The sequence below is a fragment of the Cygnus olor genome, chromosome 2, assembly GCF_009769625.2.
Source record: "Cygnus olor isolate bCygOlo1 chromosome 2, bCygOlo1.pri.v2, whole genome shotgun sequence".
Classification (NCBI taxonomy): Eukaryota; Metazoa; Chordata; class Aves; order Anseriformes; family Anatidae; genus Cygnus; species Cygnus olor.
Genome location: NC_049170.1, coordinates 136433534 through 136451119, shown reverse-complemented (window position 1 = coordinate 136451119; position 17586 = coordinate 136433534). Strand labels below are relative to the sequence as shown.

The following is a 17586-nucleotide window of genomic DNA, read 5'->3' as shown; positions in this document are numbered from 1 at the left end:
TCAAGAAGGAAAAATGAATTACAAGCACGGAGAAGAAATTCTTAATTTTGTCCAAAACACCATAAAATCTTTAAATGCCTCAACAGAAAAAAGTGACCAAATCCCATTTAACACCAATGCTGAGACATGCTATTCTCCATTCCGCTTTTCAAATGGAAAAGGAAGGAAATAATCTGAATTTTACCCGTTCTTTCCCCTGTAGCTCCCTCAAGTTAGTATATGCTTTTAACATAAAAGTTTTTGGTAGCTTGGTGAGCTTTTGCATAAAATTACACCTGGTTTTAGTTCTGTGCCTTGAAGAGCTGTAAGGACTTTTGACTATTGTTTCAATACCATTAATTCATGCCTTTCAGCTTCTCAACTGAAAGATAATTCCAGGCGCAATTAAAATGTTTATCTGTACTCAAATATCCAACAATAAGATTCTTAACACCTCCCTCCTCCAACTGAAACAACCCAGGACTAGCATTTTACTCTGCAATACATAAAATGTCATTACTAAAGAATCCTAATGTGCATGCACGCTTTCTCTTGAAACATTCAAAAACCTAATGCAAAGCAAGTCTGTTATAAATTACTGCGCTAGAAATATCTTCCCATAAAATGTAAAAGAATATGAAAAAAGAAATCAGAAGTTGGCTAAAAATTCTGTAGCTTACATTTTGGCGATCTTCCCAGCTTCGAGTTTTCTTTGTTTCTCTCCTCTGGAGCCATTTTGTCAGATTCTGTGCAGTTTTGTTTCCTCCTCTGTCGCAGGTCTGCTGCCCCTGAAGACATTTTTCTGAAGTTATTGCAACAGAATACCTAAAATCACACTCTGAGAAATCCACGCAGCAGCAGGTAACAGCCAGTTATCGCCAGGGATTCAGCCACACAGCAAATACATTTGACAAGAAGACTCAGCTAAACTATTTCATATGCATAACTAAAATAATGTTATAACTACACAGAAATCAATCCCTAGTTATTCCTTAGGGAAAATCAGTAATTTTCTCTTGAGGTCATACTCTGGGATTACCCTGAATCAAACTGGAAGTTAGCTGTTTTACTCCCTCGTTAACATTTTATAGAAATGAAGGAAAGAGGAAGTTTAGATGAGTTGGTGTTGACATTGCGAGAGATTGGTGTCAATTCCATACTACTCTCATTCTGGTTTTACACGGCTTTAGTAGAGTAGCACACTTGGCACATTACTGTTATGTAAAAACTGGGCTAGCCACTGCTTTTAAATTGAGCCGTCTGATCTTCATGTTACACTGACTTTATAAAAGCTTTCATCATAACACTTTTCCTGCTTCCAAATCTATTGGAATTAAGCCGACTTATGAATTCTTAGTGTAATACAGAATGAAAAGGCCCGGTCTGGTAGGCCACATAGCTCGTTTCACATCACGACTGAGGACCTTGGCTTCTGTTTTCTGTACACAACGGCAGTGTGAAGCCCTGGTCCATTTATTTTACGGTCTGAGAAGTAACCAGGCTAATTCTCTGAGTGCAAGTGTCCATTCAAAAAGACTCGTTGCAAAATATCTGCTATGGCTACTATATTCAAGATGACGCCCCACAATACTTAGTATAATTTTAGAAGCGTGAGGAAAAGGGTTATCTGTAATTCGCACTCCAGTCCTTTTGGCTATCTAATTTGACCTACAGAGGCTACAAAACTTCGACCAGTGATTCTTCTGGACTTAAAACAGAGCTTCATGCAGCCATTCAACGTTAAACTCCAAGCATCATTCTTGCCATCCCACAATAAAGCTGCTAATTACTCTGGCGGTGTATTACTTCACATCTAAATCGATCTACTTTTAAACCCCAACTATTAGATTTAGAAGTCAGAAACAGGATAGTAGTATAAACAACCTGTTAAAGTGGTGTCTGCCCATAACATTGAACCTGCCTTTGTGTTTTAATGGGATTTTCAAAGCAATTATAAATTATTCTAAGCAGACCAAGATCTCAATTGTATCATTTTTCATGGTACAATGAATAGAAAACGTCTAGCTTCTTAAACATAACAAGAATTAGAACAATATTCAACAAAACAATGCTTAAGGCACTCAATATCGCATTTACCATTAGGTCAATCCAAAACGAAAGGTACACTGGTAACTCTTCGTGTCCTTAAATCAATCAGCAATGCAAACACAGAGTGCACTGCAACTGTAAGTCATTTGTATCAGACAAGATAAAATGGGAGAAAATATTTACATCACCAGAACGTGCAGATTGCTTGGAAAGACAACTGTCTGTCCTTGCCACCCTAGTTACGACCAAAGAAGTCGCCGTGAGAACGCTGGAGGAAAATGTATTTCTTTCATTATTTTTAGCATATTATTAGTGAACCAAACTCGAATGTAAGATGCTTGTAAAGTTTACAGTTAGCAGCACCAATAGAAAACTCCTAAAGAAAAAACAATTTCAAACTCTAATTCTGAAACCACTACACCTCAGTCAGCAAGTGATCTTCACCTCAATTTGAAAACTGCTCAATAGATTTCCCCCTCAGAAGAAACAATAATAAAGGAAGATCCAAGGATGCTATTTCTGTTCAACTTGCAGCTGCCTCAAACAAGAAAAATGCTGTTTCCACTTCCATGAATCCTTTTAAATGGGGTGAAATGAAAGTCAACCAAGGTGACGACTAAAAATAATCTAGCATTTTGAACTGATGACACAGCCTCTAGTGTCTCTCTATCCAGCAAGCAATTTTCTATCCACGATCGCTCCCCAGTTCCCTGCAAGTTCCCTTAAGTTTTTTAACTCATTTAGTGATCGTGTTCCACTTAGTTTTGTGTTTCTGTTGCAGAGCCACTGCTCCTGTGTGCCACTCTTTTAATCCATTTTTTACCAGTAAAGTGACCACTATCTGCGATTTTTGTCCTCTTATTGGAAGAAGGATAAAGCAGGACTGGGAAACTTTCAGAGAGGGACCCCAACAAGGATCAAGGCTGCGCAGTGGCTGCCATTCACATCTCAAGTAAGCGTGTTAGGATATTTTCCTCAGTCTGCAGAAAAAGATGACCAAGAGAAGCACAACAGAGACCTACAAGCTAGGGAAGTGCACCCGCAGGGTGAACAGACACCAGTGAGGGATTCTGTTTTCCAGCATTGGCGCCAGAAGCGATGGCCCAGACGCCGTGCGCCAGGCCAGCAGCAGGTCCCCCACCACACACCGTGGCCTTCAGGGGTCTGAGCTGACACCACAGAGCTCGCACAGCCCCAGAGGCAGATGTGTGCATCCCAGCAGCACAAACCCCTGGGCGCTGCTGCCACGGAGCCCACATCCAGCCCAGAAAGCCTCCAAAATTAGGAGAGCTGGGACACAGCGCGTCGCACGGCTCCTTTGCTCCCCTATTCCTCAAGATGCCCACTCCCGGCCGTGCTCCCCTATTAAGCCAAACGCCACCCCCCAGCCCCACAAAGGGGCACCCCACAGAAAACCCCTGGGGGCAAATAAATGGGGGCTGCCTGCACAGAGGAGCCCCGCGCCCCCGGGCTGCCCCCGGCCGCCCCCCTCGGGCCTGAGGCGGGGAAGGGGACGAAGCCTGCCCCCCGCAGCGCCCACACGGGCCTCCCCGGCGGCGGGGCAGCCCCACGGGGCGAGGGATGGCGGTGACACCCGGCCCCTCACCTTCCTCCATCGCCCGCCTGCCGCCGCCGCCCGCCGCCGGGGCCCCGCGCTGCTCCCTCGGGGGCGACACCGCCGCCCCGCCCGCTCTCCGGCCGCCGCCCGCCTCTCTTCGGCCCCGCGGCCGGCAGCGCTCTCGCATACCCCGGCGAGGGGAAGCGGCCCGGCCCCGGCTTTCCTACCGCCGCCTCCGGGCGCCCCGTGTGTGGAAGGGGAGGCGGAACCGCGGCGGCGGGGCGAGGGGAGGCGGCCGGCGCGCAGCCGCGGCGTACCGCGACATGGCGGCGCCCTGCCCCAGCTGCTGAGGGAAGGGGCGCCCCCCGCGGCTGAGCCGGCGGTGGGCAGGCGGCTGGGGTGGGAGCAGTGCCCCGGTGTCGGAGTATAACCTGCTCCTTTGCTGCTCTCGGGGCGGTGCAGAGCCTGAACCACGTCCTGGGGGCACTTGGGGTGGTACAGTCCCTGAATCACGTCCGGGGGACACACCTCAGGAGGTCCCCCTAAGGGTTTACCCACAGGTGGTCACCGTGAGTTCCTATAACAGGGAGTATATAAAGCCCTGTGTGCTAAAAGGGTGCCAAGAAGTTCAAAGGTTTATAGGATCTTGGTCTAGAGTTCTTAGTCTCAGATCTTAGTCTTGGCAGAAAGAGTCTGGCAGAAGGTGGAGGGCTGGGGTAAGATCTGATACTTAGCTAGGTCATCTTACATTTTCCTCTGTCTTGCCGACAACTGGGTCAGACCATAAACGTTAAAGGTTGGGGATCTCTCTCTAATGATCATGGTACGCGTGTGGAGGTGTACAGGGCTTCGCCACCCTCATGCAGATGTCATTCCCTGCATGGTGGAGTCACCGTCCCTGGGTGTGTTCAAGGAAAGGTTGGACGTGGTGCTTAGGGACACGGTTCAGTGGGTGACATTGGTGGTAGGGGGATGGTTGGACCAGGTGGTCTTGGAGGTCTTTTCCAACCTTAATGATTCCATGATTCTGTGTGCGCTCTGGACTAAATACTGCCACCCTTTGAGGGAGTCGTGCCCTGAACTATCAGATTAGAGTCATCATCTCTGGGAGCAGGACAATACCAACTCAATATTGAAAGATTGCTGAAGACGCCCTGACACTTGCTACCTGAAAGTTCAGAAACAAACAGAATGACGTGACTGAGAGGTGTCTGCATGTCATCGCCTGTGTGTGTGCAGAGTTTGCCCAGGCACAGTCAGCTGAGGGCTCGCTTCGGGGCTGGGAGGCTGTGACCCAGGAGCTCTCATCAGCCAGCTCTGTCCGCACCAGAGTGCATCCCCGAGCAGAGCAGCTGGGCTTGTTTCAACCTCACAGAAGCAAACTGTTGGACAAGCTGTCGGAGAGGTTTGTGGCAATCGGCCCTTGGGGGCTGCATGTCTTCCTGCAGTCAGCCCACTGTCTGATCAGCCGCTGGAAAACTGATTTGGTTTCTCGTCTAGCAGCTGAAAGGAAAAAATAAACCAATTTGTGTATCCTATTGGAGCGTAAAATGAGATTTATAAGTTTCCTGGGTTTTTTAATAAAATTTAAAATACTTCTGCAATAGTTGATTTATTGGATAGTTAAAAGAGTTGCTTATGTTTTTAATGATCCATAAATTATCCATTGCATTTTTAATGTAGTTGGGTTTGATTTGTTTTATTTTTTTTTCATAACTTGATTCTATTATAAGTCACTGGAATGAACACAAATAATCTTTGCAATCAAAACAGCAATAATAATTTTAAATATTTGTAATCAGACCATTAATACATGGACAGGAGTAAAACAAATGACTGTACAGTTATGCTGTAAATTTTGGTCTTCTTAAGCCTCCTTTGTATTCGCTGTTTCATACTGTGCCTTGTTACATTTCTTGTGGAACTGGAGTTTTCTACAAATGCTCCAGTGTATGGGTAATCCTGCACTTTAAACTCATAAATGCATGTAACCATAAATGCATGTAAAGTTATTTACATACAGACAGTTAATAACTATACAGATAAAAGGGAAATGAAAAAAAAAATCCAACCCGCTCACTTGTTTTTCATTTTTTCCAAGGTATTCTCTGAATAAATTACAAAATTGAAGGTGAGAGAAACAAAAATTTTTCATGCAAGTTTCTTTCTCTCAGAATGAATAGGCTGAAATAATTTTTAGAGTAATGTTGAAAATGTTACTAATGCTGCTCTTCAATCTTCCCAAACACTTTGTATAACTAATTTTCTATGCAAGGTATTTCATTTGGCAGCTTACTTTGTGTCCTAAACATCGTGCTGTAATGCATTAAAATGAATAAATATAGGGATGTTGGGTTCTTTTTCCAAGCTTTCTCGGTACAAACATGAATCATGTATCTGCATTATGGCATTAGTTCTCTATTTACATATTATTTCTAAGCCCTACAGACATAACTTTTCTTTTTGTTTACAAGTCCATGTTATTGATGGTTTCTAGTTTAACAATATTTTTCTCTCTGTTTTAGAGATGTCATGAGGCAAACAATACACAGATGTACCTTAGTATAAAGCATTAATATTGAGCATATTTGTCATTATTCAGAAACGGAGAATGTGTACTTGTTTATTCTGTAAACATACCAAGATATATTTTTTTTGGTATGTTAAATAAGTAACAATCCCCCATACTTAAAAAATGTTGTAAAATTTGATTTCAGTAATCTGGTAAATACTACAGATATTTCACCCGTTCTCCTAATTTTGGCCTTTTGTGGAGTTAATTTTCTGGCTTCTAACTTACAGTTCTGTGTTACCAGCATCCCAAGGTTTTGCTTAATTTGATTATTTCTTACTCTTTCCTCCCCAAAGCTATATTTATTCTACTAGGATGTCAAAAGCATGACCTACGTGCATGTTTGCGGGTCCGAGGATTTTCACTGTGTTCTCCCATCTGATAGGGGAGGAATGACAACATGGAGTCAATTACTTAAAACCAGAACTAAGAAGTCAGAAAATTAAACTGCACAAAAAGAAACAAACCGTTTTAAACTCTTTTGTTTGCAGGGTGTGCTGCTGATGTGTTTCTGTGTTCTCGGTACCCAATATGGTATGTAGGATTTGGGCAAGAAATTGTCAGGGTGGGCAATTCCTAATGAAAGCATTAGGTGCGTCTTCCATGACGTGTTGTTCATGAGTAGTTACAAGAAGTGTTTTTGTTAACTAGAAGAAAAGTATTTGGGGAATCTGTCTCCTTTTTAATGTAGTATACGTTTGCATAAAGCGTACCCAGCACCCTCTAGAAAAGGTTTTTATTGAATCATAGAGAACCTTCGGGATTTTTCCACCTGTTTAATCCTCTTCCTACTTTATCTCAGCACAGCTTCCGGTACTTTTGATCATGTCAGCTCTTGCCCAGGATATAAGTGAGTCAGATTCCATTGTCAGCTGCTTCATTCTTTAACACAGTTATGTCCATTAAATCAACGGAGCCAACTTAGTTTCACACCAGTGAAACCAAGTTGGGCACATGGAAACATGCTTATGGCTCTGTTCTCTGTTTGCTTGACTCCTGTAGTAGTAAATCTGCGTTTTGTTTTCTAGTGAGGCCTTTGTAATTTTCCTTTTCCCTTTTTCCAGCTCCCCACCAAAGCAGAAGGCGCTACTGATGTGATTACCAAGAGCACCTCCCTGTTCTCTTTTGTTTTCTGTCCTGCCTCTTTACTTGCCATGCCTTGATGATGGGTTTTCCAATACAGTCCTTGAAACAGCATGAGATCCTGCATGTTCACTTTGTTTACTTCTTCCTGTCACTCCTGATGCTTCCCTGTAATCTAGGACTACCTCATAAGTCAGCCTGTGTTTAGACTTGTGTGGTGCTGTGCAGCCTCTCGTCCTGTCCATGTTCTGTTCTTCGTCTCTCGAACAATCTCTTAGCCATCTTCATCCCCTTTTTGTACCACCTTAAAATAATTCCTCACTCTACTTTGTCTTTCCACCCTCCAAAAATGCATTGATCATTATCGCAGTTGCCTTTATCTGACCTGTAATTTTCTGTATTAGTTTCTCACTTCTCATCTTTCTTCATAAGACTGAGCCACGTCAGCTGGCTAATTGCTGTCTTGCTCTTCTTCTGAGCTCGCCGTAGCGTGCCAGAATTGTTCTGCCCAGAGCTGAAGAACTGACGGGGACAGCCTGGCTGCTGCTGACCGGATTGCCACTTGGAAGATACTCTTGAAGGTTCGTGCATATGCGACCCCAAATTGCTCTGGCCTTTTGGGCTGATAGTTTCAAGCCCAAGTGCCTGCAGAGCGCTCAATCAGTAATAAAGTCACGGTAAAAGGAGAAAAAAGGAAGTATACGTATTTATTTATTCTATTTATTTATTTCAGCCCCCTTTTAGTGATGTGACTTGCTTTCTGTACCATTTCCCTCTCTCTCCTCTTGCTGGAGTTCTTGTTTGTGCTTTAGACTACGCTCCCCAGGGCAGGAGCCTGACTCTTGTATTTGTACAACACGCAGCATGTGATGTGCCTGGCCAGAAATAGCTCCAAGGCAGCGCAGCGGGCTGATACCAGCTTTGCCCTTCACTCGGCTTCTGCGCTCTGAAGAGGCCCGGTGCCTCGGCGCTGCCTCTGTTCCTTCCATTACTCCTTTTTCTCTCTGGGCTGCCTGTTTGACTTTTATCCAAGGATAAAGGCCTTTGAGGTTGATGACTCACAGCTCAGCACTTCCTTTGACTCACGCTTTGCCACCTAGGACATCGGTCAGCTCTTACTAAACTGCATTTTTTTTATTGCTGATGACGACATTCCTTGCAGCTCACGTCTCTGATTTCACTATCACTTCTTTCAGGTCAGAGCCGTATTTTTTCATGCAGCATTTTTTTTTTTTTTTTTGGCAGGTCCTGTCTCCCTCCCCACGGGTTTGACAGCTTTTCTGTTTCAACCATCCCCTGCAGAGCCTGGTGGCCCTCTCCTCCCCAGGGCCTGGCTGTCGGGGCTGCATTTCCAAGGCGTGAGGTGCAGCCTGGCCCTTTGCCTTCCCGTGCAGCAGCATCGCCATTCATCAGCTGCCTGGCCCACAGCAGCACAGTGACACTTGCATGATGACAGTGCAGCTGGTGGCATCACACAGGTGCTGGTGCTTAGGGCCTAGCAAACACTTCAGCTGGTGCAAAACAAACGCTAGAATCCAGGCCACTTCCCTGTAACCCTGTTGTCTCTGCAGGGTAGGGCTGACGTGGCTGCAAGTCACCAAACACCTCCTGACGGCACTGCCATCAGCAGAAATGACTGATCAGATCCAGGAAGCCGCTCGGGGAATATCGTGCTGCCTGTTGTCACACAGGTGTTTGTCAGAGAAGCGGTGCAGTACAATTTTTAATGTATTTGTGCATTAGTGTCCTGTTAGAGATGCCGGCCTGGCACCTTTCCCCATGCGAACCCGGCACTCCCACCCCACGCCCCCTGTTCTTGGCCCATCTTTGCTGCTGGCAGAAGGAGGGGCACTAGCACAGCTTTTGATAGGTTTCCAGCTTTAAACGGGAATGAGCTTGGCCTGGTGTTTGAGAATTATAAATCAGGAACACAACCAATAACACTGACACTAAGCAGACACTAGATCCCTCCTGGAGAGCTGCAGCTAGTGTTACTGAAGCATCCTGGACGCGAGCAGCCCTGGGCAGCTGGCGCTGCTCTTCAGCGGGGTGAGTAGGAAGAGACTTCAACAAGGGCAAAGCACAGTCCGAGCAGGCGGATGGGCTGCACCCACTGCTGAGCTGCTGAGCTGCTCGCTGTCTGCTCCAGTTTCCTCGACAGCAGGAGAAGCGGCTCGGACTACGCGCTGCTTTCCATGGAGGGTGCAGCTTCTACCAGGGGCTTGGATTCGCAGCTCCTGGGCAGCTCGAAACCCCAGCTGCAATTTTCAGAGGGGTGAAAGCAGGCCAGGCAGTTTTTTACGGAGAAGCGTGTTCCTCTAGGAAGGGCACCTTGTTCTCCGTGCTCTCCCTCACCTGCAGCTGGCATTGCTGTGCCTGGCCATCTTTCCCAGTCCTGATGCTTCCCAAAGCTGGAGTTGTGTGAATATCCACATTGAAAGTTATACTTTTGCTGGCACCTCCATCACCCTGTGATGCTGCTTTTATGAGACATGGCGCGTTATGAAAAATGCACGGGACAAATCCATCTAACAAGTAGGCAGGACATGCATCACTTTATAGTTATGCATAACTCTACAGTTACGTAAATGCTTTTCTTGGGGAATCACCAGTGACGGAAGCAAGCTTTGCCTATCGTGTTTGGGCTAGTTAAGGCACTGATTCATAGCACCTAGTTTCCTGCTTGTTCCCCAGTAAATGCCTACAATTTCAGTAGTAATTAATGAAGATGAGAGATTGATGCAGTGATAAATCTGGGTCTTCTGGAGAAGAGGTCTGACTGGCAGAAATGATTCACCCACATGTCAAAGCTCACAGTGTTACTAGAATATTACAGCCTTGTTTGCAAACTCACTATTTCTCTTCCAGACAGGTGCATTTCTGTCAGCCCTGGTAACAAATCTAAACATATGAGCCATGATTTGGCTATTTTGTTCTCCCTCCATCCAAAGTCTCCACATCTTTCTGTTTATGCCATTCTCCTTTGACTCCTTTTTGCAGCATATTTCTCCTCAAACAGTGCAACCCATCTTCCCTGCTTCTGCCTCAGCCTACGATATGCATGAAGTTTACCAAAACTTGAGCACAGGTTGCAGCAAAGCTCTGTCACCGTGATGTTCGCTGTACTTGAATTTGTACTCTGCTTCCAGCTTAAGTACCTGCAACACTTCTGGTACCTACAACAGCTTGCTCAGCTCATTCAGTCCGCTCTAGATAAAACCTTATTGTGTTGAACGAATGAATGAGCAGAAGGGAGCAATGCCACAAAAGAGAGGAGCAGGCGAGACGGAGATCTCAGTTTATTCCGTTCGCATGGAAGCTGTGGAGGAAATGCATACTGATTTTTCAAAGCACAGCGTGAGCCGCAGAGGAAAGACACTGCATTAGTGCAAGATATTTATTATCAGTGGTATTATTACTGGTGTTACAATGGCTGTTCCTGTAATATCTTATTACAATCCTTACAGAAGAACCAAAATACATCCGCAGGTGCAGGGAGGGAACCAAAACTATGGGTTTGCTTCAAGCAAAAAGTGGCAAAGCTGGACATTTGATCTTAATACAGTGATCTCAAAACAAAAATGCATTCTTTGCTTCCAAGTCTTTTCCAGGTGTCTTTGGATGGATTATGCAAGTGCAGGTAAAACAGACATCCCGGATGGTAGGTGGATGAGAGATCTATCATTAATGAGTAATTTCTGAAGAGACTAATTTATGGAGAGCTCAGATGAGCAAACATTTTACATGTTGGTGCATATTCCTAGTGAAAGTGCCAAACATTTATAGGGCTTCTGTGCTGGGAGACTCTTGGGAAAGCAAGCGCTGTGGTTGAGCTTAGCTGGCTGCACTGCTGCTTCCTGCATGCATCAGTGTTGGAGTCATTTGTTAAATACCTTTCCCAGGTTTACGTAACTCTGACCTTACAGGTGAAGGGTTTGGTCCTGCCCTGGGAATTGCAAAGAGAATGATGTTTGTTGACAGAGGCAGATAACACCTTCCTTTTCAGTGAGTCGGCATGTCAGCAGCAATGGCTGGGGCAGGAATTGGCAGGGAATTTAGGCTTAGTCCTTGAACTTGTCATTTTTTGGCAGAGATAGGAAGAAATGAAACAAAAAGAGACACAGAAGGAACCTGGATTCCCTCCCAGAGAGAAAGTTTGCTTGAATTGCTTGGTCGTGGGCTAGCTTGCTTCATTCACAGAAAGCATTAGGCCAGCCTCGTGGGAGACTACAGCGTGCATCCCATTGACATCAGGGACCCTGAGAAGCAGCAATCATGTAATCCTTCCCTGGAATACTTCAGAGGGGTGTAACTCATCTCTGTAAGGGCCCAGTATGGCTTAACTGAATTCAAATTGTCCCACAAACATCACTGAAACTTCTCTGGTGAGTTTTGTAAAGGGGATTTGACTATAAATTAAAACCAAGCATATATGATAAGTATTCAAAATGTCAGCTAATTTTATACTGAAGCAATTTCTTAGCACAGAGTTTAAATTTTCATTAGTTTAAAGAATGGCCAGTTTTTTTTTTTTTTTTTGGTTCATGTTTTCCAGATGTGCCTGGTTGCAAATCAACAGCCAGTCTCCTGCAATAAATTTTTGCTTTAGACACTTTACAGCCAGGGTAAAGAGCACGTATGTAAATGGGGAGAAAACTGATAGACTGCTAGAAAACCAGTGTCCCTTCCTTTCCTTAGAAAGGGTAGTGTAAGTATCCACTTGTATTACATTTGCTTGTAGGGTTTTCTTTCCTCCTCTTCATCATCACTGGTTTTGCAGTTGGCATTTGGAGAAGTACATAACTAAATGCAAACCAATGCGTCTGCCATTTAAGTCTCCTGAACTACATGGAGGGGCAAGAGGTTTATGAAACCGGTGCTAGGAAAAATTGGCTGCTGTTTGTGACCTCAACAGGGAGCAGCTGAGGAGTTCAGTATCTTATGAGAACAGAGGCTAAATTAAGGCAGAGTCTGGCATGCGCAATTGCAGAGCAATGCAGTTTCATCAAGGGAGGCTTGGAGGTGAGCGAGTGCCACCTACGCCACTCCCAGGAGGTTCCTGCTTCTTGGAAATGTTATGGCAACATGTCGTAACAAAGATATTACTTGTACTTTTCAGCTTGCTTTGTCATTTTGATTAGTAGCTTCTACTCTGTAACAAAACACACCAATACGCGGTAATACAATCGTATTAATACGAGTATGTGCTTTCAGTGACTTGAAAAAAGCGGGTAGCACGCTGGTGTGCACCCTTTCCCTTTCCAGACTTGATTGCAGTGAGCAGTTCTTGCACTAAATGCTGAATTTCTGCCATTAAAATTAACGATTCTCAGTAAACACAGAATTGTCCAGTGCCCCAGTGGTTAAGTACTGTTTTTCCATTGATCCGAGATGCACAGAAATGGTCGTGACTCATCGCTTGCCAGTCAAGCTCAAAGGCAAACAAGCAAAGAAAGCAAGTTCAGGTGGAAAAGTCGTTCTACAGCACTGACCAACAGACATTTCTTGCTTTGTGAGATCCTCACCGATGAGGATACTTTCACTCAGCGGGCTCTCGTGAACAGACATGTGTTGGAAGGCTTATTTATAGCTCACGTATACATAAGATGCTGCTCTCTTGTTTGCCAGCCCTCTGCTGCTCTCATTTGACCTCATCCCTAGAAGGCTGAAACTTTATTACTGTAATGAATCTTTGTTTCTCATTCCCAGCACCTGGGGGATTTAAACATGCTTGTGCCAAGCTGCTGTCTCCTTGCCCAGCAGTATATAATCTAGGATACACGAAAGTTGATTTCACATGGGAATTAGAGAGGAGAGAAGAGATTTATCACAAGACTTTTTCGACCCTTGTTACATCAGCCTCTGTGAACACAGTATAACAGCAAAGATAAAGACTCACCCCCTGAAATAGGTCATTAGTACTGATAAACAACACATCAGTAAGTAGGGAGTCGAGGGTCAGGATGAAATACTGAAGTCGTTTGGGATGAGGAGTTAATGCATTTGTGCGTAAACAGGTTAAGGATGGAGGAGGACTGGACAACCTAGCAAACGTGATGCCCATCTTGGTGCCAACTTTTATGGGAGAACTTTGATGTCAGAGTCTTTGTTAGCATCTAATTTTGTTAAGTGTACCGGTACAGAATTCAACCAGTCTTCTGCTCTTCTGGTTTACACCCAGTAGCACCAGCCTTCAGTTTTGTCATGATTTATTGATGCACTGGCTCACGTCGTATTTGATCTGATGCCACATGGCAGTGGTAACAAAACATGTTTTCCATGGAAGCTCTTCTCTCTGAAGGACACAGACTGCTTCACTTTGACGCTGTTTTGTAAACATGGCTCACGTAAAGCCAGGCACAAATGAATGTTTCCACCCCATTTTTAGAGCTCGGTTGAAACGCCTCTCTTTTTGAGCTCCCGGTGAGATCAGATTTCTTCCTTGGTTGTTCTGGTTCCTCTTTTTCCTGTAGGGCTGAAGAGTTGGGCTCTGCATAATCCTGGCAAAACCAGGAGATGAGAGTTCCTGGGAAAAGGGCTGCGATTCCCTTCCCTATCTTTTCCCATCAGGATACCAGGCATGCAGCTTGAGCGCATCGCTCCATCTCCATCTCTGGCTAATGGAAAGAGAGAGGCAGCTCCTGGCAGCTCTTCATCCCACGGACCTGAGCCAGGTGTGATGAATCACGGGCTGGAAGCCTGGCCAGGGAGTCAGAACAAGAACTAGAGCTGGGAGCTGGAGGGGCACGAGGTGAGCCCTGCCCCAGCAGCACGACTGCTGGGCTTAGGGAGAGACGAGAGGCTTCACACCAGTGAGCACAGATTGAAGACAACAGCTAAAGGAGATTTTAGGATGTGGATCACCTAGGATGTTACTAATAGAGAAGTCCATAAAACTTAGCATCTTCTCAGTACTATAATTAATAACTTTAAAAAAATATATTACAATGTATTTTTATTTTAATGCAAAACGTAAGTTTTAATATATTTTTCTCTCCTTTAAGCTAATGTTTGTTTCCTTTGAAACCCCTCTCATTTTTTATTTTTAATTTTTTTTCCAGAAAACCTTTTTTTTCCTCTAGTTTCAGCTAAGAATAAAATAAAGATGAATCACTTTTCCAACACCACCCAGAAAAAGCTCCCAAGAAAACTAACAGCTGAGTCCACGACTCCCTTTGCATCCTAAAAGTTTTCAGCAGCCAGTCCGATACTTCCACGTCCCTCTGCAGCACCCTTCATGCATTATTAACTCTCATTCTTTTCAAAACTCTGCGCACATTTACTGCATGTAAATACAGAGTTAGATTCTTATTTATTCCACATAGTACCGCAGAGTAAGAGGGCTTTTAAAGTACATGTATATTAAACATAGTTTTTCAGAAAACTGTTTAGTTTGTTTAAAAATCTAGACCAAACACAGAACTTCTTACAGTGTAGATCATATATCACAGTCATTATTTGCTATTTGACCTCATAGTTTATTTACTCATGTAACACAATATAAGCCATGCACAGATTAATCTTTTCAGTGGTTCTGCTTCTTGTGGCTTCTAAAGCTTTATATTTGTTTTATGTTTTGATTTTAACTCACATTCCAGAAATCGTGTGCCTAAGGAAGAATCTCAGTTGTCTTTGTTTTTGTTTTTTGTATGTTTATTTGTTTTTGTTTGTGTATTTTGTTTAAAAAGCTGATCCCCAACCTTCACAAGTAGATAGAAACCTGGAAACAAAGACTCAAAACCCTAAGGCAAATATATACCCAATACATGGCTTTTTGAGGAAAGAATCTCATAACTTCTAAGTTAGTCTCTTGATCTGAGATTTGTTAGTGCATGGGAGGCTCCATGTAATGCTGTAATTTATGAAAACCATCCTGCTGTATGAGTAATCAAAGAAACAATAATCATAGTCAGGAGCTGGGAGGGAGGTGGCGGATTGCTTTCTACGAAGACTGTGAGCTTGCTTTAACTGTGGAAAAGGGAAAGAAGGAAGCAGAAGTCAAGGAATGGGACTGATGGAGGGAGTGCAGGTTGGAACAAACCTCTGTCTTCCTTTTGCAGTGCGCTTCAGCAGACAGTGACCATAACTCAGAGACCATCCAGGCTTTGTGTAGAAGGATGCTTGGGGCTTGTCAGCCGGTGATGCACTGGCCGGTACGAGAGCAGGGTTGTCCCACGCCTGCTCTTGATTAACTCCAGGAAAGGTATTGGTACCATGACAAGCAACGCATTGCACGCCCAGCGAATGTTTAAGTCCTTTAAGTTCAGATAACATCTGAAACAGCAAAAGCTGCTTTGTTATTGGAAAGAAGCAAAAGACAACAATGACTTTCAAGCCGTAAATTAAAAGCCCACTGCAGATGTAGATTTCTTGAGCAAAGTTATTAAGAACATTAGTATGCATATTATAAGTAATTAAAAAGAAGCAAACAGGAAGAATGCCAGGCAACAACGCTCAGATCGAAGGAGAATTCACCACTCGGTTACACAAGTGTAAATGAATATCTTGAAAATAAATCTGCCATGATTTACATGGGTGAAGTTACAGGCATGCTATGTACAAGTAACTTAACCATAAGTGTTGGAAACCAAAACAACAGCATGCCATTTACAACAACAAGACAAAAACTAAATGGAAAACAAAACAAACTTGTCTGTGTTCTCAGCAATACCCTGGGAATGAGGTTATGCTCTCGGAAAGTGCTGATAATTTACACAAGTTTTGCAGGATTGGGTGCAAGCTGATATTTTTTGAGTAATATCATAACCAATCAGTTACTTTAAAATATTTGTCTGAGCAGCCTTCTCTGATATGGCTCGCTGTTACTCTTTTTTAAAACGTTGTTTACAGTTATAGTTGTTCATACTATTTTATTGATGAATTTCTTCCCCTTTGAGTATAAATAGTGGCCCCTACCTTCCCTACATAGATTCATTATTTGCAAGTGTTCTGTGAATGATTCAGAGAGCAACTTCTCATTTCACGGGATGTGTAGAACTTCTTTATTCCTTATCACTTGCATTTTGTAGTTAAGCTGTAAAATGCATCATTATACTTGCTCTAGACTGGAAAATGCTCTTTTGATTAAAACAAGTAAAGGCTTTAGAAGTATTTTCATTAATATCTGAAAGTTGCATGGCTAGTCAAATAAAAGATGACTCACAGATCACGAGGAAAAAATATCCATCTTGTTTGCCCAAATGCCAGCCAATCTGTTAATGCTCTTCAGATCGGTTTTACTCATGTGACATCAATATTTCAAGGTGCTCTGGTACCTGTCAGAGCAAATCAGTTACTGACCAAGATGCAGGCTCTGAAGCTTCTACATTCCACTGATCTGCACCGAACAAGGGACTAAGGACAGGTAAAACGCCAAGCCCCTTAGATCACCTGCTGCAGAGAACATTTCCAAAATGTGCCTGGTCAGGTCTTGTTGCGTGAATAAATCTGATGAGCCCCTCTTACCAGATCAGAGAGAGTCTGCAATGTCTCGGCGATATGCAGTGTGCCATGCTGTTGTATGTATCACAGAAACCTAAAATACGGTTAGGTTGCAAAGGCAAACACTCAAAACTTAAGAAATGCCAGAATTAAGGATGCTTGCTCAACCATAATTTGTCTCCCGATGCCAAATTATTCATGATACAATCTTCAGCCACGCCTGCCTACTGTTTTCCCCCTCTCCTGTGCAGGGGATGAGCAGTTTGTTTACTCTGTGCTGTGTGTGCCTGGCCCGTATTTACTGTACACTCCTCAGCCCTGCTTTGAAAACAGGACTATTTATTCTCCCTTGGGTTTTTCCTATGATCGTATCTCTGGAGCAGCTCAGAAAAATAAAAGACGTGTGGGGTGTCACAGGCACACTCAGCTCAGGCATTTCCCACCTTTGGGTGCTTGCCCTGGCGATTGAAGTAATGTGCCCTTGCTGCAGAGGGGAGGGGACCAGAGAAAACAAACCGATGGCAATTCCCTCGTGTGGTGTCACAAGGGATCCCACCCAACTCACCAGCCAGATGAGAAGCCTGCTGTACCGACATCTCCACCTGCAGCTCCTTGCCCCGGTGTAGTTCACCTGCCCCCTGCCTCCTTCCCTCAGCTTGCTGCCTGCATCCTATAAATCAGGCCCTAAACTCCTCATGGTTCTGCATTCAAAAAACCCTTCCTCCTGGCTGCATGGGCAGGTGGCATTAAGACCTGAAAATCACCATTTCCCCTTAGTTTTGGCATCTGGGCTGACAGCACTTCCCAGCTGTAATTACAGGGAAAGTGATGGCCAGCCCTGGGCTGGAGCACACCGAGGAAGCAAGGTGCTACGCACCAGCATCTCTGCTGGGTCAGTGCCAAC

General features: G+C 44.2%; 1 protein-coding gene across 1 annotated transcript in view; it reads right to left on the bottom strand.

The window, feature by feature from the left end:
- DPY19L4 (dpy-19 like 4) overlaps window positions 1-5080 on the bottom strand; it is a 35697-nt gene extending 30617 nt beyond the window's left edge. The window contains 2 exon segments of the mRNA XM_040546552.1: window positions 660-767; window positions 3635-5080. Of these exon segments, the coding sequence (XP_040402486.1) occupies window positions 660-767; window positions 3635-3773 (247 nt within the window). The 5' untranslated portion in view covers window positions 3774-5080.
- Between the last annotated feature and the right edge of the window lie 12506 nt (window positions 5081-17586).